General features: G+C 35.8%; 2 protein-coding genes and 2 non-coding genes across 8 annotated transcripts in view; 1 reads left to right on the top strand and 3 right to left on the bottom strand.

Moving 5' to 3' along the window:
- LOC6642045 (mitogen-activated protein kinase-binding protein 1) overlaps nucleotides 1–6,411 on the top strand; it is a 77,061-nt gene extending 70,650 nt beyond the window's left edge. For 2 of the 5 annotated variants that reach the window (XM_023175943.2, XM_023175944.2), the window contains 9 exons: nucleotides 10–158; nucleotides 1,930–2,041; nucleotides 4,985–5,083; nucleotides 5,145–5,290; nucleotides 5,349–5,418; nucleotides 5,479–5,553; nucleotides 5,622–5,816; nucleotides 5,896–6,052; nucleotides 6,133–6,411. In XM_023175943.2, the coding sequence (XP_023031711.1) occupies nucleotides 10–158; nucleotides 1,930–2,041; nucleotides 4,985–5,083; nucleotides 5,145–5,290; nucleotides 5,349–5,418; nucleotides 5,479–5,553; nucleotides 5,622–5,816; nucleotides 5,896–6,052; nucleotides 6,133–6,310 (1,181 nt within the window). In that variant the 3' untranslated portion in view covers nucleotides 6,311–6,411. Of the gene's footprint in view, nucleotides 1–9; nucleotides 159–436; nucleotides 467–1,929; nucleotides 2,042–2,266; nucleotides 4,739–4,984; nucleotides 5,084–5,144; nucleotides 5,291–5,348; nucleotides 5,419–5,478; nucleotides 5,554–5,621; nucleotides 5,817–5,895; nucleotides 6,053–6,132 lie in introns of those variants that run through there. The other 3 variants (XM_047010923.1, XM_047010924.1, XM_047010925.1) reach the window with 3 other exon arrangements.
- Trnag-gcc lies at nucleotides 1,569–1,639 on the bottom strand. The gene has a single exon. It is a non-coding gene; the product is annotated as a tRNA-Gly (tRNA).
- Nucleotides 6,412–8,706: 2,295 nt separating the features above from the next.
- On the bottom strand, nucleotides 8,707–8,777 carry Trnag-gcc. Its single transcript has one exon. It is a non-coding gene; the product is annotated as a tRNA-Gly (tRNA).
- Nucleotides 8,778–10,936: 2,159 nt separating this feature from the next.
- LOC6642046 (UDP-glucosyltransferase 2) lies at nucleotides 10,937–15,045 on the bottom strand. Its single transcript, XM_002065594.4, has 5 exons — nucleotides 15,020–15,045; nucleotides 12,533–12,773; nucleotides 12,230–12,457; nucleotides 11,944–12,162; nucleotides 10,937–11,888 (listed from the first exon to the last, which is right to left on the bottom strand). Exons 2-5 carry the CDS (start codon nucleotides 12,771–12,773, stop codon nucleotides 10,999–11,001), a joined length of 1,578 nt encoding a protein of 525 aa, XP_002065630.2. The 5' UTR covers nucleotides 15,020–15,045; the 3' UTR covers nucleotides 10,937–10,998.
- Between the last annotated feature and the right edge of the window lie 7,522 nt (nucleotides 15,046–22,567).

Below are 22,567 nucleotides of genomic sequence, written 5' to 3'. Positions count from 1 at the left end.
TCTCTGCAGGTCGTCGCAGTATCAGCGCCAAGCACAACGCCACAGAGAATGGCAAAGGCGGCGTTGCGGCTCCGCCCACCATAACTAAGTCATATACCAGCACCAAGAAGGAGGAACTGCTGCAGGTCATCAACAAGGTCAAACAGCAATTGGAGAATGTGAGTTTATATACATATATATATATACACATGATGTTTATGTATAGCCTTGCCCTGGCCTTGGTTAAGTTTTTATTTTTGTTTCGTTTTTCGCTTTTTGTTGACTATTCTTTTTTGTTTTTATTTTCTTTCTTTTCCGTTTTTCTTTTTCGGGTTTTTTGTTTTATGTGTTTCGTCATTTATTTTGGTGTCTGTTCCTCTTGTCCTTCCCCGCACTCAAAACGACCAAAACAAAAAAAAAAAACACAAAATAAAACAAATCCTTTCCCCATATTTAGGGCACAACAAAGCTTAGTGCCATAGCCGAGGTGAGCGAACGAGTTGACTACAAATTTGTTTCTTTTGTTTTTTTGGAATTGACGCTTACCAAAACTGACACATAATCCAAAGCGGCTATCTCTCTAACCGCATTGACACACTCAGCTTCAGACTAACATTAACGTATAAGTTGCTAGTTCATGGAAAGTTATTTAGACCGTTAATACTAACTTTAAAGACAGTGTCAAGGACTCTTTCCATCATGATACACTCACATTCTATGACGATCTAACACACAAATCATCTTCAGGTTTGCTTCCTACATTATGAGAACTTAACTTGATGGTATTTAAAACTCATTTAAATCAAAACTGATAGAAATCATAGCGAAAAAAATATCGTTAGGATAATTTTCATTTACGCCAAATAACATAAATAATATTAATATTTAAAAGATTAAATTTTCTCTGATACCAAAAGAAATAAATCTCCTTAAAAATAACTTTTTTAAACATAATGCTAAAAACTTTTTCACTAGTTCCTATATAACAAGGATGACTTTGCTTAGTTTTTGCTTAACTCAAGATAATTTTTTTAGGCAAAAGTTACAAAAATTTATAAATTTTAGGAATATAAAGAGAGATATAAATCAGAATCTATTCTATGCAATCTTAGGATATTTTTAAAGATTCATCGAATTCTTTTTATTTCGATTTCGAAGAGAAAATATCACAGATAAAATAACTCTAGACAAATTATACAACTTTTCATTGGTCAATTTACAATTTAAATCAATTTTTATTTAAGAAATTGTAAAGCTCTCTATTTAAATTTGTCTGATATTTTACAAACTAGAGTCCTGCACGAATACACTCATTTGCCTCAGTGTAGAGGGATTTCGTTTTCCGTTTCGAATGTACTCGTGCAGGTCTCTATTACAAACATTCTATAAGCTTTCAGTGAAATAATGAGTTTAAATAATTTTCTTAAAAAAATCTTTATAGACTCTTGAAGTAACGTTTTATATTGTTTAAAATAGTTGAAATTATTTAAATATTCTATCAAAAAACGTTCACTTACATGAATTTAATAATTTATTGGAATTGAAGTCCAACTATAGTAGAAAAACAGAATCAAAAAAAAAGATACTTATGCATCGGCCGGGAATCGAACCCGGGCCGCCCGCGTGGCAGGCGAGCATTCTACCACTGAACCACCGATGCTTGTTGGGTGGATCTGCCTATAGGAGTAGTCAGATTTCCTAAGCATTGGCAAAGGCATCACAAACAAGTCTAAAAATAAAACAACCATTTGAACAACGACAATCAGCATACACTAACAACATGCAGCATAAAACTTGCTTGACAAGATAACCCTTTCGCCCCCCGCGGGAAAGCTTGTGTGGCATTTAGTTTAACCCCCTCCCCGCATAAGCAAAATGCTTTGAAAATGCAACTAATTTGAGGAGCTTTGTCTAAACTTTAACTTAACTTTTGATTTGTTGATTCCACAGGTCGGACATAGACCCCTGCGGGGCAGTCGCAGCATATCGGACTTGAGTTTAGCTGGCAACTTGGATAATTCCAGGACAACAGTTGGCGGCCCAGGACGTTACACAAAACCAGGTGAGGAATCGAAAGCTAAAAGACCACAATTAAATATAGTTTGGTTACCCTTTGTAGGCTAATATTTGAAATTTTGAAAATCTATCCAGTTGTTTGCTATATATATATATCTATCTATCTCTTTATTGCTGTCCTTTGCGCTCAATTGTGGTAAACCAAAACAAATATTTTGTATTACTTGATTGTATTTTCCCCCAATTCGAATTGTATTACTAACCCAATCAGTTGTTGCTTCCCATGAAAGTTCGCAGTATATTAGCCCCACCATAGAGCAACCCACTCCACCTCCACCTAAACCTCCGCCAGCTACAGCTCCTGTTGCTCCAGCAGGGTATGGTTCGTGTTCCCAGCAATTCTTCAATTGTGCCGCCCCCAAATCGAAACTGCAACAGAATTTCCAAACGATGCGGCAAGTGCAACAACACTATCCACCCTATCCACATCATGTGGGTGTGCATCAGATACATCCGCCTCCTGGAGTTCCTTTCGGTGGAACGAATTGTGCTCGCACGACACAGACAGCTCCTCGTTTGGGGGTGAAACGCAATCCTGGTGGAAATAATCGTCGAACGCCGAGTATTCTGAAGCATTACAAGTCCTGTCCAGTATCGCCAGTGCATGAGGAAGTTGAATGGTCAGCGGAGACGGACAGAAGTGGAGTTGTTGCAGAGCCCAAACGGCATTCCGTCTACGCCGATGACGCCAGAACCATACTGGACATGATTCATGCCGATACCGAGAAGATGATCGATGAGATAACAAGGAAATATGGAGATATGGATGACATACCAACACCATTCCCCTCATCCTGCTCCGTGCCGGCAAATCTGAGGGGCCTGGGTTCCACCGGCGAATCGACGCCCACAGCTACACCACCTCGGGTAGGTGGACGTACCCAGTACTATGTCTACAGAGAGATCTATCAGTGTGAACGAAAGGTTTCTCTGTCGGATATACTGCAACCCGAGCAATTTGCTGCCAGCCAACGGCGTTTAGATGAGGCACGGTTTCTGGAAACGCAGCGACATTCGAGTGCCAGTTTCTTTTTGAGCAGCTCCGGCCAAATGCCGTATGAGCAAAGTCAGGAATCCCTGCTATCCGATGGCGGCAGCTATTGCAATAGCTTGGAGAGTGTCCTCTCGGATGAAAGCGATTGCAAGAGTGCCCCCTTGGAGCAGGCCATTCTCGACCAGAGACCCATTCCTCATGCCATGCAGCGACATGCAGGCATACGCAATTTCATCATCCATGGACCCGTGTCCAAATCCTATGGCAATAGTCCCAATGCTTACGGCAGCTTCGATTACTACATGCGACAGGCCACGGCGACGGCATCAGCAGCAGCCACATACGATAGCTTCGATGTGACGGGCTACAATTTGGAGCCATTGAAACCGTTGCCCAATTCAAAAACCTATCCGAGGATAGCAGGACCCGTAGGACCTCAGGCCATGGAGCATATTCCCACCATGAGGTCCAAGAATAAGCAATACACTTCAGGTGTCAATAAGTCTCTGAGCACAGACTTTGCTCAACAGCGTCATCAACGCAACTCCAATCCCATGCAGAATCCATCGCTGCGTGGCGGAGGCGGAGCTGGGGGAGGAGAACATCTCTTTGTGCGGAAGCCACTAAAACCCAAGCCTCCAGTGCCTGCCAAGCCGCAAAACCTAATGAGTACACTCTCTTGTTTGGAGCAGAACAAACAGCAAAAGAATTGCCAGTCGAGAACCGCCAGTGTGGTCCAGCAATTCGAGCACAATCTTCAGAAATTCGAGAGGGAGAAGCAACGGGAGTATCAACAACGTCGTCCGGCCATGAGGAGTAGTGTCAGCAGTGGAGCCCTGGCCACACAGAGTTGTCTGAAGAAAGTCTCCCGCTTCGATACCAGTGAGAGTAGCCGTCGAGCAACTAGCATGCGTCAGCGTGGCCGTCCAAAGATCAGTGTGCGCTTCAATACCGTCTCTCAGATTAAGTATACGCCCAGTGCCAAAAGGCAGCAGGAGGCCAAGCGGTTGAAGGAGGAGGAATCCAAGCAGCTTGAAGTGGGCAGTGATTACGGGGAACGTAGCTTTGAAATGTATTTCGCTGAGAACGGAAATGCCCCCGAAAATCTGGAGCATATGCAATCCCTCAAATTGTACACGAAACCACAACTCCAGGCAGTGGTCGATGAGATACAGCAAGAGCGAGAAAAATATCGCAAGAATATGGATAACAACAAAGAGCGGGGGGGATCGCACTCGACGAGTCATCAGTGTCATAATATAGCCAAGAAGATTGATATAATTGAGAAATTAATTGCCATGGAGGAGCGCAAAATGGAGCAGATTCGCATGGCCACCGAGACACGCTTGCGTCCCTTCAATTGCAATTCCAAGGAGAAGGGTTATGTCAAGAGTCTGACCATGAATTTTGATATGTTGGCCAAGAATGGGCAAGAGCAGCAGCAACAGCAACTTGAGGATGAGCAGTTGTCCACCAGTGATGCAGATTTGTGTGCCTATGCGAGAAACATACGACGCAATTGCAGTTTGCCCGATGTCTTGGAGAGCGCCGATTTTACCTATCATCCTCATGATGATGTGGAACTGGCCAAAGAAGTTGTAGCCGACGACGACGATGATGATGATGATGATGACGAGGAGGAGAATGAAGAAAACACTCTCGAGGATGAGGATATGTTGGACGTTGAAGGTTTGATACCTGATTCTGCCTTGGTTGTTGTTTGTTGTAACATCGCCTCTTCAGTTTCCACTTTCATTTTTATGCAGCACCCAAGAAAAAAAATTTAATTCAATCAATTAAGTTGTCTTTTAATTTTCGTATACTTTGATTTTCAAGACACTCGATTCAATCATTCGTATTATATCGCACTTAGATATTGATTGTTTTATCCCCAATCCTTTACTAATAGTCCATTCCGATTTAACAATTTTCCAGGTAATCCCAAAACGCTTAATCCCATGCCCATTGAGGAATCGTCTTCCATACGTCGAGCATGCTCCCTAAGTGATCTGCATATGGGCAACTTTGGCAAGCGTAAGCGACCATTAACCCATTAAACCCTTTTGAATTCTCATAATTTCCTTTTGGTTTTTAGCAAGCAAAACAAATGGAACTCCACAGAAGCCTCAGGCACAGCATCGCAACGGCAATGTCACTAGATCCGCCAGCAAACGAAATAGTTTGCAGGGTAAAACAGGTCTAGGTGCTTCCAGCAATTCCATGAATGTCCTTAATCAGGGTGTAAGTAGCTCATATTAAAAAGTTTCGACAATTTAATGAGAGATTGTCCATTCCGTAGAGCGACTCCGAGGATAGCAATCGTTTGCGTAGCGCCAGCAATGGACAAGGCAGAAGCAATGGACCCATTGGTAAGTTTCGACTTCATAATTTCCATAGACATTTAATCCATGAAATCCATTTTCTTGTAGCTGCCAATCGACAATATAGCAGCAAAATCAACAATGTCAATAACAATCGCCGCAAGACATCTAACTTTAGTAATGGTAATTACTTACTTACATTCAACTAACTAACTCACTGAAATTATATGTGTAAAATTCACCACTCTTAGCTGTCCCCTTACAAGACGATTCCAGTTCGGAAGAGACTCCAAATAGTACGGCTAATAATAAGCCCATTGTACCCCCGAGACCTAGAAATTTGGCCTTTGATCACAAATCTAAATTGATCAATAGCAATAGCCCCAACAATGTGACAAGACAACGTGGAGCTATTGGATCAACAGAGGATTACGAAGGTGTAGATTGTAAGTGAACGGGAAAATCTTGAAAATTTCAAAATGGACAACTTCTAAACTTCTTTATTTTCATCCCGATCCTCTCCAGCTGAAGCCGATGTCAAGAATCTATGCATGAAACTCTATTCAACCACGCAGGCAATTGTACAATTGCATTCGAGGGTGAAGAATCCCTTGTTGGTAAAGGAACTGGAGAATGCTTTAATTATGTCCAGGAATATGTTGAGCAGCGTAGCACCAAATAGGTGAGTTTTGAAATGAAATAGCTAATAGAAATGCGATAAATAATTAATAACTAATAATAAATGAATTCTCCTAATTGCAGACAAATTGACAGAGTTAACAATGGTGCCGTTGCAGGAGGAGGAGGAGGAGTAGGAGGAGTATCTGGTGGCGGCAGCAATCATGAGCAATTGGCCACGGCCGCTGGAAATCTTGACAATGGTGACTATCTTATGATGGTCAATAACTGTGCCGATCTATTAAGTAACTTGGGCACTTAGCACAAATCCGATGACTGTGAGAATAACTCCTAGTGTTTAGACTAACGATGCAAACAGAAAAAACAAAAACACAACTAAATCAACGGGCGGGATAACTAAAACAAAAAAAAACAAACCAAACTAATATTTATTTGAAACCATAACCAACAACAACAACAACAACAAACAACTGGCAAATCACATTTACTAATTTGTATTTTGTGTGCATTAACAACTAATGTAAAGAGTAATAAATATATAATAGTTTAAGTTTCTGTTCTCTTTTGTTTCTTCTGTGCGCATGTTATAGTTATTATGATTATAATATAGGTTTCTGTTTTTTTTTTTTCGTCTGGCAATAATATTTTGTTTAGCCTGAATTAAATTCTTAAACGTGTTAAGTTTAATCAATAATTTTTGTATATGTTAAGTGTTATATATTTGAGTTTAAGGCGTGTGATGCAAACAATGAACATGTTGATGAATGAATGAGTGAATAATTGATGAATGATGTTGATGTTAATGAGAATGAATAATGCAAAGTGCGCTTAGTTTATGCCTTGGTTTAATTTTCTTTCTCCCAAAAACTTTCGTTAAAGAAATTAGTCAAAATAATTAAATAATAACGCTAGACAAAGAAACTATGAAAAATAATGTCTTCGTTAAAAGATCGAAAGTGTTTTCCAAAAATTTTTGTGTCAAAAAACAAAAAAAAAAAAACCAACAAACAAACAATTGCATATTCCAAAATTGAAAATTTATAAACATTTATTCAACTTATGTATTCCCCTAATCACAATTATATATAGATTTCTACATATATGCACACATATATATAAATATGGACAAAACAATCGTGAAAAAGTGCTTCGAAAATGTATCGGATTTTAACATTTAGTAATTTTCCAAAACAAAAATGAAATAAACAGCACTTTCTTCTGTAATTAAATAGTTAAATATTTAATTGTATTTACAACAATTATATAATTATATTATATGTATATTCATATAATCTATGAACATATAAATTTCTTATATTAGTCCTAAAATTTACAATAATTTACAACTAAATGAATTGTATTAAAAATTAACTTACAATAGAACAAAAACCAACAACAACACCTATAATTAATTAATTATGCTATTTAAACTCTAACTAAACGACAACAAAAACAAAAAGAAAAAAACAAAACTAATTCAAAGCAAAAAAAAAGAAACAAAAACTAAAAAGAAAAAAAAACAAAACGTAAAACATTATAATACAATATAATGCATAATTTTTGAAAATTTTAAAACAAAACTCGCTTGTGTTTTTTACTCACTTTCAACTGACATTTTGAAGAGCCTTTTAATCACAATTTAGTGCCAAATTTCATTGATTCATTTAGCATTCAAGTTGTAACTGGCGTTCTCTTTGGCATAACCTTGCATTTGACCTTGTCATATGCATATTGCATATGGCATTAGGTATCAGCATATATATATATATGTATTATATATATACACTCCATATATATAGCAAACGACGTGTGCGGGTGATGGCAAAACACCAAATAATATAATAAAACATATTAATTTACTGAAAACTAACTGCGAAACCAATGTGTATTGTACAAGTGAAAATCGTTTAAAACAAGAAAAAACATACAATAAAACATTTGATTGAACAAATTTCCGAGTAAGCAGCAATAATTGAGTCGATATGACAATGGAAACTTGAAAATACGAATATCTTGAATGGAATCTCATGTCTTTAATACATTTATAAACATGCCAACTTCTCTGATGATTGATGAACAATCGTTACCCAAAAAAAGGCTTAAAGAGTTTTCTAATAATCCAAATAATTATTATTGAGCTATTTCTCCTGGTTCTGTGAGTTCTGTCTATATTGTTTCTCCTTAAACTGCCGGCAATATTAAACTGCATCTGCAAACTGATATAAGTATAAGGAAAGATAGAGAAAGACTGAATATATAGCGAATATACATAGAAGGGCAGAAAGACAGATTTTCTGCAAGAGATAGTAAGATATGATAGGATAGGATCAATACTAATGGCATTATTACAATCTGAACATGTACCCCAAGGTAATTCTCGGTAAGTTTATTTAAATTTAAAATTTAATCTTTAATCTAGGCATTGTCTTATAAATTCAATGGATTCTCTAGTGCTTTTTGCTTAAGGTACAAACAAATATTAGGTAAAATTTACCGTCAAATGCAGTAAATACTTAGTTTTTCCGGGAGTGAATTACTTTGGTAATTAAAATCTTCATTGATAATAATAATTAAAACACATTTGAAATTCATTTATTTTGTTAAACATCCAGATTATAGGTTTAGTTAAAAATATTTATAAATGTGCATAAAAGAAAAGTATAAATTTAGAAATAAAATTGAAAAAAAAAGTTAATTTGCATCGGCCGGGAATCGAACCCGGGCCGCCCGCGTGGCAGGCGAGCATTCTACCACTGAACCACCGATGCTTCGTGATTGATCGAAGAAAAATCTTCTGCTCAAGCTTCGCTAAACTATTGATTATTAATAAAAAAACGAATTTTCCAACAACAACAACATTGGCCAAAAAATAACTAGTCATGCCAAAAGGCTTAAGTGAGCAAAACCGGAAAACTACTTATAAATTAGAAAGGAAAAGTCATCATGCAGCAGACGAAACTTTTGCAAAAGGTAAGCCACAAGGAATTCTCTTTACCCTGCAGAATACTTGTATAAAAATTTGGAACATTTATTAGACTTGTACACAGGCCCGACGAGAGGGGGGTGGTAAAGGTGGGATTCCCACCGGGCCCGAAGTTTTTAGCGGGGCCCGGTTTTTGATCGAAATTTTCAAATTTTGGAAAAGTTTAATATGTACCTTTACAACTTTATCTGAACCGTAAAAGAATGTCACTTGTGTATTATCTACTAATCGTAATCAGGCATTATGAACACGGGCCCGGGCCCAACCTTCGAAAAATGGTTTTATGTAAAACAAAAAAAAACTGTCTAAATTTTTCGTTTGAACGTTAGGAAATCAGACATTTGTAAGTTCCAAACATCACGCGCTATAACGTTGCATACGTATATATTTTTATGCGATTGCAAAAGAAGTTATACACCTCAAGAATATATACGAAGCAAATTTTGGACCTCGACTGCCTCCATTTGATTTACTCAATGCCATTAGTGCGAAGAAATTGAACAGACTTTTCCCAAACGTTTGCATTGCTCTGCGTATATTTTGCACAATTCCAGTATCTGTTGCGAGTGGTGAGCGGTCGTTCAGTGTTTTGGCAAGAATAAAAAACTTTCATCGGTCCTGCTCGACCCAAACTAGAGTGTCAAGTCTAGCTACCCTGTGTTTGGAAGCACAACTGGCCAGAGAATTGGACTTTGAAGAGCTCATCAACTCATTTGCATCAGTCAAAGCAAGAAAAGCCCACTTCTGAATATTTTTTTATATGGCATCGTTAAATTTTCAAAATAATATTACATTCTTCATATAAAAATGATCCATCTAATGAATATTTATAGTAAGAGCAAAAAATAAATTATTTTTTCAATAAACGTTTGTATTTTTATTTCTTGATATTATCAACTCGATAACTTTATAAACATATTCTATTCTAAGACAAATTATTTATTGTGTGGCACGAGTTTACCACATTTATCAAACAGGGTATTATTTTGGAAAATATAATTGCTTAATACAAGTCTTCATTTACAGTCAATTTCTATTGATTTTAAATTGCTCCTTGCCTCTGATAGATAATTATCTAATTTCAGTAACATTCTAATGATCACTCAGTTGAAAACTCAAAACTATACTGATTCGCAACAAGTTCAGAGAAGATGAAGTCATCACTGAGAAGTATAGAATTCTGTCAGAAAAGCAATTCCTTTGTTGGTTGTGGAATTTCCTCTATATAGTTATTCTCTGAAGAAATATATGATTATTTAAATCTGCTGGTACTAACAGTTTCACAGTATCAAACATTTTTTAAAAAACAAAAGTCTCCAATTAAATTGGAATGCCTAATTTTCGAACACCAACTTATTATAAAGTACCTAAACAAAAGATTTATTTAAGTATTAGTTAACTTTCCATAAGATTTGGGCATATGTAAATAATTTGAAATTATTTCTAATGCAAGTTTAAATATAATTATACAAAACGAAAACAAAACACGGTTGACATTTCAGTGCGAATTAAAAAAACCAATTCCAAATCTATTCGGAAAGATTAGGGTAGTAAGTAATGTACAAACTTTTGTTTTGTTTTTAAAAATAATCCTAAAAGATGGCAAAGTTTTCAATGAGAAACAAAACAAATTTAAAGCAACATAAGTCTATTAATTTTCATGGCATTTTTTAGGGAAAGATTTCCGTAGGCATAATATTTTTGTTGCCTATCTTACGGCAGCAATTTTAAATAGCACGATAATGGAGAATAATAGTTGTAATTATGTGGTATCACAAGATGAAGATATAGTTTTGTAAGTTTTTTAAGTCGTAAAACAAGGTATTCTTTGTGTCATTGTTTGATTTTTCTTCGATGCAAAACATGGTTTTTAAAGATGTCCTGAAATTTAGTTCTCCTTAGTTAAAGTACCTATTTTACTATTACTATTTTACATATACAAACTTTTACAAATATAACATTATTTATTGGCACTTAAAAATTAGATCAACAATCTATCACAATTCTTATAAAAGTTTCTTTTCCTTATCCACCTTTGCAGCTTCATTCCCCGCTGCCCACCATCTATAGACACGCCTCAACATACGCCAAGGCAGCCAAATGGATAGCCATGCGGCCAAAAGGACGCAGAACAATACATCCAACAGCAAATACTGATACAATGGCAAGAAGGCCCCATGCGATTTCAAATGTTTCGCACCGCCATGTCTTATGATGTATTCAATCCAGTAGCTAGCCTCATCCATCGGATGTATGGGATTATCGCGGAAACGTTGCGACACCTCCAAGGCACTCCGCTTGTATTGAGGCTCGTATATCATGGCCTCTATGTTGCGAACTAAATCATCTGTGGTGAGTTTGGAAAAGATCAGGGATCGAGCATAACCCTCACGAACCGACTTGATCGAATTCCTATGCTGATCTCCATAGAGGGGGATGCACAGCATTGGCACACCCCAATAGATGCCCTCCTGGGTGCCGAAGATGCCTCCATGGGTGATGAATAGCTTAATATTCGGATGGGCTAGAATATCATTCTGGGGCATCCATTGCTTAATCATCACATTCGAGGGTAACTGGCCAATTGATTCATTTTCGTATTTCCACAAAACTTGCTGCTTCAGTTGGCCAAAGGCCTTCAATATGAGGGCTGTCTTCTCCGGCGGCATATCCGTGCTCTTCATATAGGAACCCAGGCTGAAGTAGACTACGCCATGAGTGGCCTTGTCGAGGAAGGATTGCAACTCCTCTGGCAGTTTCTTAGCTGGTTGTATGTGAGCACCACCCACGTTGATTAGACCCGGCATGCTGGGTCGGGGCAGGTCCACACTACGATGACTATTGATTAGCATCAAAGAGATATTTCTCTCCAGTTGGTGGACATGAGGCAGCGGTCCTAGAAAGAAAATTGCTATAAATTGGAGCTGATATCGATTAATTCTTTGTCTTACCTTCTATGTAATTATTGAAATGCTTTTCTGCCAACTCCTGCATTTTGGGTAGATAATACCAACGACGCATTACGGCGTCGTACATTGAGAGATATGTATTATAAGCACGCTGGCTGAATGTCATCTGATCCGTATGGGATAGCAGGAGATGTGGAATAACAGACCAAGGAGTCAAAATGCCCATGGCATGGTCCATATTATCGGCATATCCCATTGTGCCTGCAGAAATATTCATTCATTAAAATTTTATCTAACTGTAAGTCAGTTCCTTTTAGTGCCTTCTTACCTATGGTAACGACTGGACAATTGAATTTTTTGCCAAACATTAAAAAAGCTTCATGGAAGAATTGTTCCAAAATCACCAGATCAAAATGCTCATCTTTAGATGCAATCAATTGCTTTAGTTTTGGATCCTGAAGTGCGTGCTCCGTCGTCATTAATCCTATTTGCCACCACATTTGAAGATTCTGAAAGTCGCTGGCAAATCTCATGCTAAAAATGTTCTTTTTGGGAACTGCAAACAAGATAAAACGCATTAAAAATGTTTTATTCGACTATATAAACATATCCATATACGATTTTGACTTACAATGTTTGGGTATATCAAATGAGGGGCTTAGTATGATCTCTGTTAGATTCTCGTGTGGCTTTTTTGTAGGATGATTGTTCACGCTGGTCACCTGATGGCCACGTTTGAGTAGATCACGCTGAAAGTGCTCCAGCCACATCCAATGACTGGGCGCCGGAAAGGGTCCCATGAAGAGTATACGATAACCCGCACCCAATCCGGGCAGGAAGAGCACAAATATGCATATCCAGTGCAGCTGCATCTGCGTTGGGGTTGTATATTTTGTACTTGTATTAGTCTTAACATCGACAATTAAAATGTCACTGATGAGAGGCAGTTTAATTAGCTTCAGATTATCATTAACTCTAGTTTATGTTTAGTATAATTTTATATTAACATATTTGCATAAATGAGATTGCGTTTTGTGTTCATAGATTAAGCGAAATTGTCTTAAATGCCACTTGTCTATATTATCCAACATGGAAATCTATTTGCATTTCCTCATTGCCTCTTAACGCGAGGTACTTAGGCATCAGAATGTGTCACATTTTTTTTTTAAGAAAATTTGTTTAATTAAATTTAGTTGAAAATGTTTAAAAATCACCAATTTAATTGCAAAAACAAGACAAAAAAAAAACATGAAATAAGTAAATCTTTAAATGCTGCCTTGAAAATTGATAAATAAATTCATATTTATAACGTTAAGCTAAACTATTAACTAAAATACTCTCATAGTCAAGTTTTCCTATTTAAGTTGAAAAAATTCAATAAAATCATTTAAAATTCATATAGTTTGGGCTAATATTTTCATATTTTCAGTTTCTAACTCAGTAATTTTCTTGCAAGGGCGTTGTAGTTTAATATTTACCTGAAATTAGTTTCAATCTGCCAATTATTGAGTGAAACTGATATTCATAGTAAGCAATAAACATTTTGTTATGAAGAAAAATAAACCAGACTAAATAAATTTCATGATAATCAAATTTAAGAGCCTAAGTAAATATTAATATTTGATGGAAAAATCTTCTAAACAGTTGTTTGTTCTTCTCTCTTTACGTCTTTAATCTTAGACAGTGAACTAATTTGTCTAGTTTCTAGACTAAAACGTAGAAATAATGTTTTGAAATGCAGCAAGTTAATTTCATCATTATTTTTATAATTAGCGATTAATTTATGAATTTTGCATTACAAAGTGGATTAGACGGCATTCCTTCAAGTCTTTGACACCTACATATATATATATAGACACGGGTGTGTTCGGATATCCAAAGTGAGCATATATAAAGTCCACCTCTTCGTAGACTTTGAGTGTTTTGTGCATATTTAATTGGGTCAATTGTTAATCCCCATTCCATAATTGAATCTTTCTCATGTTTCTAATTAACCTTTTTTTCCACAATGAACTTTACTTGCGCTTTTTGTTTAGACTAAACTAAAACCTAACGTTGCTTGACATTGAGATCTATACTTATTTATATATTGATCAATTGCATGTGGAAGTAAATTTGTTGCTACATTGTTTAGTATTGCATTTCATTTCTCGTATTTACTGTTATAATTTCACATGCGTTGCTATTTGTTGTTACATCTACCCACTGAACGGCTTAGTCAAGGTTTTTTGAAACTCGAAAGCATTAAACATAATTGTTTATAGTTTTAGTGTTTGTTTTTTTTTTATTACTAATTTGCTGAGATTGTGGTTACAAAAGAGGCAATTAAATTCATGCTTGTAAAAAGATTTTGGTGAATAAAAGTTAATCAAATTGCTGTTTGCTATTCAAATGTTAGATTGGAATACCCTAACTTTAAAAAAAAACCCGTCACTTTTTCTCTTTCAGTTTTTCACTTTCAATGCAGAAAAAGTTTTAAAATAAAATCAAAAGTTTTTGGTGACCTACAAATTCATGAAGGGCACTCAAAGTTCAGTATAAAAAAAGATATAACTCGGCTTTTGCTTTACTACTTCAACACTTTCAAGACCTGTCAACCTTTTATTTATTAATTTGAAAGATTTTGGCATTCCATTCCTCATTTTTTTTTGTTCACGGAATTTGCAAAAGTGATAGATGTGTTGTTTATATTTAAAGACAAGGGGGAGGGGAATTGCCAAATCTACGCAACAAACTCGCAATAGTTGCAAAGTAGACCAGTTTTTTATTACCAAAGTATTTTTGGCCGGTTTGTTTGACCGGTTATGATGTGGGTTAAATTGAGTAAGTATTAGTAAATCCCTTTTGGGGATCTAGGGGTTAAAAAATGAATTGGAGAACTATCAGATTTTTTACTAAACCTTTAAAAACAATTATATTTTAATGCTGTATTAAACTTTCTTTTAAATTTATCACCATTTTTCTAATTTCTATTAACTTGGTGAAATTATAGGCATTTCAGTCATTTTTGAAGGATCCAATTTTAAAAATTTATCCTTTATAAAATTTGTTAATAATTCACTAAGTTATGATTGTTCTTTTTATTTATCTCCAAACTTATTGTTATTCAAATAATCACCTTTTATAAAATTTACTTTAATTTTCTTTATTAAATTGTTTATTCTTAAATATTTATATATTTTTTAACAACACATTTATATATGTGAAATTTGTTTTATTTTTGTACGTTTCCGATTTTTAATTTAATTTGAATGCCGCCGGTATGAACCGCTTTGTAGGAAATTGCAGTTATCACTGACACTCAGAGGCACGAATGCACTAACGAATACCTCAACTTAATCAGTAATATTCGCAGAGGCTAAATATATATATAAGTATATACAAGTGTTCATGTGTCCGTCAATAGCTTTGGGAGACGTCGACTGCAAAGCTAAATAAAACAGCGGCAGAGGCAGCGGCTGCGGCAGAGGCGGAGGCAATTTTAAATTATTATTAAAACTTTGTAGCCGAAACTTTAATACCTTATCCGTATGAATAGTGAGTATATGAAAGAGTAAAGAGTATAAATGAGTGTATAAAAGAGAAAGTGAAAAGTACAAAAAAATAGAAAACTCATTTTGGTCATTTCAATAATACCAATTCATAGTACTCACCCACATATATTGTTTTTAAATAAATAAATAAAAATTTTACTAAATTGTTTATGGAATTTTTAAAAATTTCTCCAAAATTATAATAAAGTAAATATTTATTCATCTGATATATAAAAATGATATTGACTTAAGTCACAATCTGTATGCATGTCTCTCCTTAGAAATGTTGACAAAGCTGATAAAATGTGATAATAAAAATTTGTCTCGAAATAAAGTTTAAATTGTTGCTCTTATCGTGCAAGGATAAGAATACAATTGACCTTGGTTAAAGGCGACTGAGCTCTGTGATTAGTAAAAGAAAGTAAAAATAATTTTCAAGGTCTAGACAAAATATATATAAGTTGGTGATTGTAGAAATTTATAAATTAGGTCATAAGATAAGAAACTAAACAGACTTCTTGATAAGTGTGTCTAATTAAATTTGAGGAATATGAAAAGCCAACCTGCTGTCTGCCAGCCCTGGCATTGACATATGTCAATCTGAAGATCAATGTGAATCAGAGAGTTGTATTTATTGTTTTCTTGATCTTAATTTTGTGCAAATCTAAACAGTATGTAATTGCAAAAAATACCTTAACAACAATTGATTGGCAGCATTTGAAACAATAATTGCTGCAATTGATGATGAGATTAAGATCTCTAGAACTCCAGATGTGAGTCGGTCATTCACGTGTTGTTGAACTTGTCGGATACACATGCCGCGATATATGTACATATTATAGAACTGAAACCCAAATTGTCTAAACCAGCAATTCAAAATGATAATACGCACATGCTGTCTGGTCGGGTTTGTTGTAGATTTTCGGGCGGTCAACGAACTGCAAAGAAATGAAACAAAATAAAATAACAACAAATGAGATACCAACGAAGGTGAAATCATTTATAATAAAAAACTCACTGGAAAAAAAAATTAGACAGAATTCAATACAGAACAACAAACAGGATTAAGTGAAAACCAATTATTGGAATTACCCCATGAAAATCACTTTAAGCATTTCCTTGTTCACCAGAAAAATGAAACAATGAACTTATTACATAAGTTGTGTGTGTGTGTGTGTGTGTGAGAACGTGCTTAATCGTTACACGTAATATTTAAATTTATTAAACAACAAAAGAGTAAAAAAACACAGCACAAATTTTCACAAGCGACATTCTTGTCAGTTGCAGTCAATTTTAAATTGTCTGATAAGATGATGGCTCAAGGTCATCTCCAAACTCAGCATGTGAGAGACTGTTATACTTGAGTAAAGTCTATATTATGAATTATTTGTATAATTAATGTTTAATTGTCAGCGCACAAAGAACAAGAATGTGACTCGAGGAGCTTGTGAACATGCAACAAATTAAGCAAAAGAAATGCGCCACACACAAACTGGGCAACTGAGAAAAACTCCCATTTGTGGTAAAATGTTAAACTACAGAGGAAAAATGCCGAAACATTTCATTGAAAATTGGCACGCTTCATTGGAGCGAAGCACAATAGTTGCAGCAGAGTCAAGTCGTGGGTGTAGGCGTGCCTCCAGCCCTCATGATGATGATGACGATCATGGGGACGATGATGGACTGCTTTGCCTTGCCCTGCAGACAAGCCAAGACATGGCCAAGAACGGCACTTTTGAAGCAAACTCACACAAAAAACGTAAAAAAGGCAACAAATGTGAGCTACATAAAAAAAAAAACTCATTCACAAAGTCAAGCAGGAAAAGGCCATACAGTGGACATGGCCCAATGAGATTGAATGGTGTATAACGAACTGCTTCAAACGAGATCAGCCAGATAACAAAATAACAACATGACAAATGGAAGAAAAAGTCCAAATGTTTATTTTATTTTTTACATAAAGCTTAGCTAATCCAATGATGGAAAGGAAAGAGAATTGCCTAGATGATCTAAAGCTGAATGCAAAGTGGTTAGCTAAAGTTACTTTTTACTTGTTGGGACATATTTCCCACTCAATACTGAAATCGGACTTAGGGAGAGACTTTAAGGGGGGAAACCCGTGCATTACTCCGATCGAGGGAGAGCAGGCCCATTGTAATCTAATCAGAGCATAACATTTTGAAAGGGCTCATGAAAACTGAAATCGGTAGTACCAACGCTTCAGAAAGGTATGACAAAGTTTTGTTTAGTAAATAACATGAACTAAAAGAGCTAATTCTATGGACTATATCTTTAAAACTATAGTTGATAAGATACCATTATTTAACCACATTTCCAAACACAGTGCCTAGTGCATTGTTTGCCATACGCAACCCTAAATCCGGCACTGGTGTAGAGTAACCCTAGTGAATTGATATGATTGATATGACGTAGTCAAGTTTATTAAGCTTATCACTGAGGTTCAAGGTGTTAAGTTTGCCACTCGTATAGAATAAGCATTATGTGTTTACTTCTCTTATCTGATGTCAAGTTTATTGAGTTTATTGCAGAGGTTCAAGTTAAAATCGAAGAACACTCAAGGATAACACTAAGCTAAGATCCAATCTTCAATGAAATGAAATTTGTAACCTTCAATCAAATGAAAATTTTAGTTTTATATACCTCAACAAGAACTAATCCCAACGATCATAATTAATATAGACCTCTAAGAAATGCCTTGAAAATGTCCTTTTAGCTAACAAGGAACGATAAAGTTAAAATATTTCAGCATTATAAACTTTGAAAACAAAGTCATGGCCAATACAAAAACGAATATTTTGTCACATACTTCTGGGGATAATCGAAAAAGTTTTATAATAAATCTATTATAAAAGTTTAAAGGCATATAATATAAAACATTTTTGCGTCTATTTAGATTCGAGCAGGAAGGAAAGTGTTTTTGTGATAAGAAATGAAGAAACAACAGAAAACTGTCCAAAACTGGACAAACTCGACTAACTTAACTCGACATTCTTTTAGATATCTCTTTCATAGAATGGTTTTTGGGATGGCAAGTCCGCTCCTGATTTTATGCAAAATACTTTTTCATGAATGTTTTACGAGGTGCAAACTACAAATTGCCCAAAAATAGAGCTGATGCCCATAAATTGAAAAGGTCTATTCATCCCACACACCCTGGCCAATCCGTGGAACCCTACCCATATGAGAACAATCGAAACACTAGCCCACAATTTGTTAGTTTGCGCCAATTTAATGTTGACTTTGCACTTCCATTACGATATCCACTTCCCTCTAGCTCATGTCAGAGTAAAACAAATTTGGTAAAATCAAATAGAGTATAAAAGAGCAGCAAAACCTTTTGTATCTATCTATCTATCTATCAATTAACTAAGCATGCGTTTTCCCAGGCGCGCTTTAGATAGACACACACCACCGAAACGGGCTTTAAAAACGTTCGATGATGATGACACTGACGATTTCCACGGAACTGAACTTCTTCATTCATCAATTGCGTTACGCAGGGCAATTAAAACCAAAAAAAAAAAAAACAAGCAAACGTTGCGCATGATTAGACCACGAATTTGAGAATTTTTTGTTCATTCGAGGCGGATTCATTGACGATCACAATTTGTCCAAACGCCCGCCCGCATCTGGTGAGTGTGTGTTATGAGCAAACAGTCAACGGGTGGTCGACTGAAAAGTTTGAAGACTCGAATAGAGTTTTTTGTAATGGATTTTCCTGTCTTTACCGGGGGTTGAGGGCGGTGAATTTGTTTTGGCAGGCCATCATCAGCCTCACGAATGAGGCAGCTGTCAATGTGTCAATATTAATTTAATATGTCAAAAACAGAACGAAATCAACTCAAGAGTTACAATTTAAAATTGAGTTATCCCAGAGATACTGGAGATGAGCCCAGCTTCTAATTGAGGGTTGATCCACTCTTAAGGGCCGCAAAAAGGATATTTCATAAAAGGCAAATGGCAATGACCCCTATAAAGAATTTTCAGCTATCTTGTAGCAATTTGTTAATGAGCAAATTACATGGTATTCAAGTTCATTACCTAGACATAACTTATCACATGGACACGCCCAACAAAAACAAATGTGATTCACTCTGAAAGACACACAGGAAACCCAAAACCAGAGTCACCCTTGGTCTCTTAGGAATTTTTGGTTGAAAACTATTTCAAAGTGATAAGCAAACAACTATAAAAACTGTTCAAGCGTTGAAGGATGTCCCCTTAGGAGAGAGACCCAAGAATGGTAAGTGCATTAAGCATTTTCTTACTTGCAACAGGGTTGCCACAATATTAAAAGATTTTAAATTCTCAGGTTTGTAATTTATATAAAAAAGTATTCTTAACTAAATATTAGACAGAAATTATTGACTTATATTTTTTATAGAGTTGGTAGATATCGATTTGCATGTTTGCTTTCAAATTTATATTTGTAAACCTCACTTAAGTGACCATTTTAGTTTATCTTCTACATTTTTTTTTTTTTTTAAACATTTTCCCCAAGAAGTCTCCTTTCTTTTATGCCAAGCGTAGTCATCACCTTTATAATATATAGAATTATTGCACTCCCTGAATAAATTAAGAAAATAATTTCCAATTGCCGGAACTTGCACGTGTTCTCTTTGAATTTCTGTACTTTTCTTCTGTCTTTTCGATATAATGTAAAAAACTATTTAACTTGAAGATTATGCATATTAAATTATATACCTTCTATATCTCTCGCTTAACATTTATCGGCGTTTCGGTTCCGTATGTTGTTTTTGGGATTGCATTAGAGGGAATACATTTTTTTTGTTTTGTGTTGTGTTGTACTTTGTCGATTTTAGCCCCCTTGAGCAATTAGTATGAGTGCAGTTTTATGTGTTTATTTTTACATATGTATGCCACACAGCTGCCACAGTGTGGCCTAACCTAGATGGGACGTCCCTTCTACTTCTGGCACTCCTACTACATGTGCTCGATTCTCCAGTTCTGTCCATCAAGACCATCCTGAGCTCAAATTGTGCGTGATATGAAGTCGTTGTTTGTGTGTTATCACAGGAATGTTCCCTAAGGGTTGCAGCAGTTGAGCCTTGAATAGGTGGAGGGGGCGTGTAACCGATATGAATATAACACTCACACAACACTCATCCACACTCACATGCAGTTGGTAGTTTTTTTTTTTTTTTTGGCATTCGATGACTTCTTCTTCTTGTCTATAGGTTTTCATTTTTCTAGGTGTTTTCTGTGTGATTTTGTGCATTTAATTTATTAATGAGCTAACCGCAACGAATGCTTCATTCTGCCCCTGATTTATGAGGCATTTGCTGTCGGTTGGAATTTTTGATGAATGTCATTTTGGGTGCGCACCCATTCTCTCTCTCTCTCTTTCACACTCACTCTATTACGTTCATGTCAAAGGGTTCATTAACACGGTTGGAAAAAAGGATATTCACACGACAATAGTCTGGAGTGTATGGTGTGTGACTTATGTAACTTAATAGGCTGATGAAAAATGGTTTACAGATTTTTATCACTCAACATGGCCCGCACAATGAAATTAAAACGAAAGGAGCACGTTGACGATGACAACAAACGTTGCAGCAACAAACATGTGGCAAAGCCAATGCCCAGCCAAATTGTATCTACATGTGTCTACATAGTACGTACATACATATGTACATGCAAGTGTGACTCTTGTGCTCTTCCCCACTACCGTCAACAGATGATGATGATGATCACCGCTAACCAAATTGAAAAATTTCAAGTCCTCAGCCTCTTGGCGCTCGCAATTGCTCAATCGCACATTTTCGCGTGCTAAGAGAGAGAGACACACAGAGACCTATGAAAGGCAGGAAGGAAGGGCCGACCAAGACATCTTTTGAGCTCCCAGCAGATGAGTCTACAGACCAGACGGTTCTCATCAGTGAGGGACAGTCAGAGATGCGCAAATGTGGCAAGAACTCAAGAGAAACCTAAAAGAGACTGAGATCTTGGCACAGAACTTTTCATCTGTCAGCTTCTCATACAATATTATATATTTTTCACAATAATTGGATGATTAATTATGTATTTGTATTTGCTAGTGAGTAATAGCAACAGTAGTTGTTTTTTTTATAAATTATAGACTAGGAGTAATGGTTGCTGTTACTAAAATTAAATAAACTAACTAGCGTAAGTTATCTCTCCTCTGCTGGGTTATATTTGGATGATTTTACAATGGATTTGAATTCAAACTTCTGATTTTAAGAAAGATTTTATACCCATAAAGCGCAAAAACCATCATTGTTAATTTAAGTTGCAAGTTTTAAATATTTCAAAAATTTAATATCACGTATATATACCCTTTTTAAAAAAATAGGTTTTTATTTATTCTATTTTGTTAAAAACGATTTGAAAGAAACATAAAATAGGTGAATTTCTTAAGAAAATGCTTTTGTAGATAATCCTTGTTTAGTGAAATGGCCTAAAATAGCATATCTTTAATGTATTTCAAAATTTTGGTGAAATTTCTTAAGCAAACATATGGAAATGATTTCTACTTAAGTCAGTTGAGCTTCAATTTTCAAACATTTCCCAAATATAATATCACATTTTTTACTCCATTTTAAAATTCATATTTATATTGAGAACTATCTCTAGAAATGGAAATTGAAACAATTAATTTATTAAAAATGTTGATTATAATAATATAGAAGTGAAATAAACAAAGACTCGCCAAGGAATATGAAACAATGCATAGTTTGGCCCATTCAAAAAGTATTTGAAATGTATTTTAGATGGTTTTTCACTTGAGTGGTTTCATTTGGGATATCAGTTTAATACTAATGATTTGGCCTGCTCATCACTAACATTGTATGTCTCTATGTAGATACAGATATATATTTTATAGCTATTGGGCTGGCAGCATTTGCGCGTTTCGTTGAGCGGACCGCGTCGCATAAAAGTCACTCGCGGGTGCGCCACAGCGCCTTCTGCTTGCCGCCTCTGTCGCTGTCGATGCCGCGCTGCTGCTGCTGCTGAAGGGGGCAACAACAACAACAACAACGACAACCGAAAAGGCCTCCTCATTGAGCGCACTGCGTATGAAATTTTCTTTTTCGAGTTCCCCGCTCAGTCTGTGAGAAAACGTCGTG

This window comes from Drosophila willistoni (genome assembly GCF_018902025.1).
Source record: "Drosophila willistoni isolate 14030-0811.24 chromosome 2R unlocalized genomic scaffold, UCI_dwil_1.1 Seg167, whole genome shotgun sequence".
Lineage (NCBI taxonomy): Eukaryota > Metazoa > Arthropoda > Insecta > Diptera > Drosophilidae > Drosophila > Drosophila willistoni.
The sequence above is the reverse complement of the archived record's forward strand: the minus strand, read 5'-3'. Positions and strand labels throughout refer to the sequence as shown.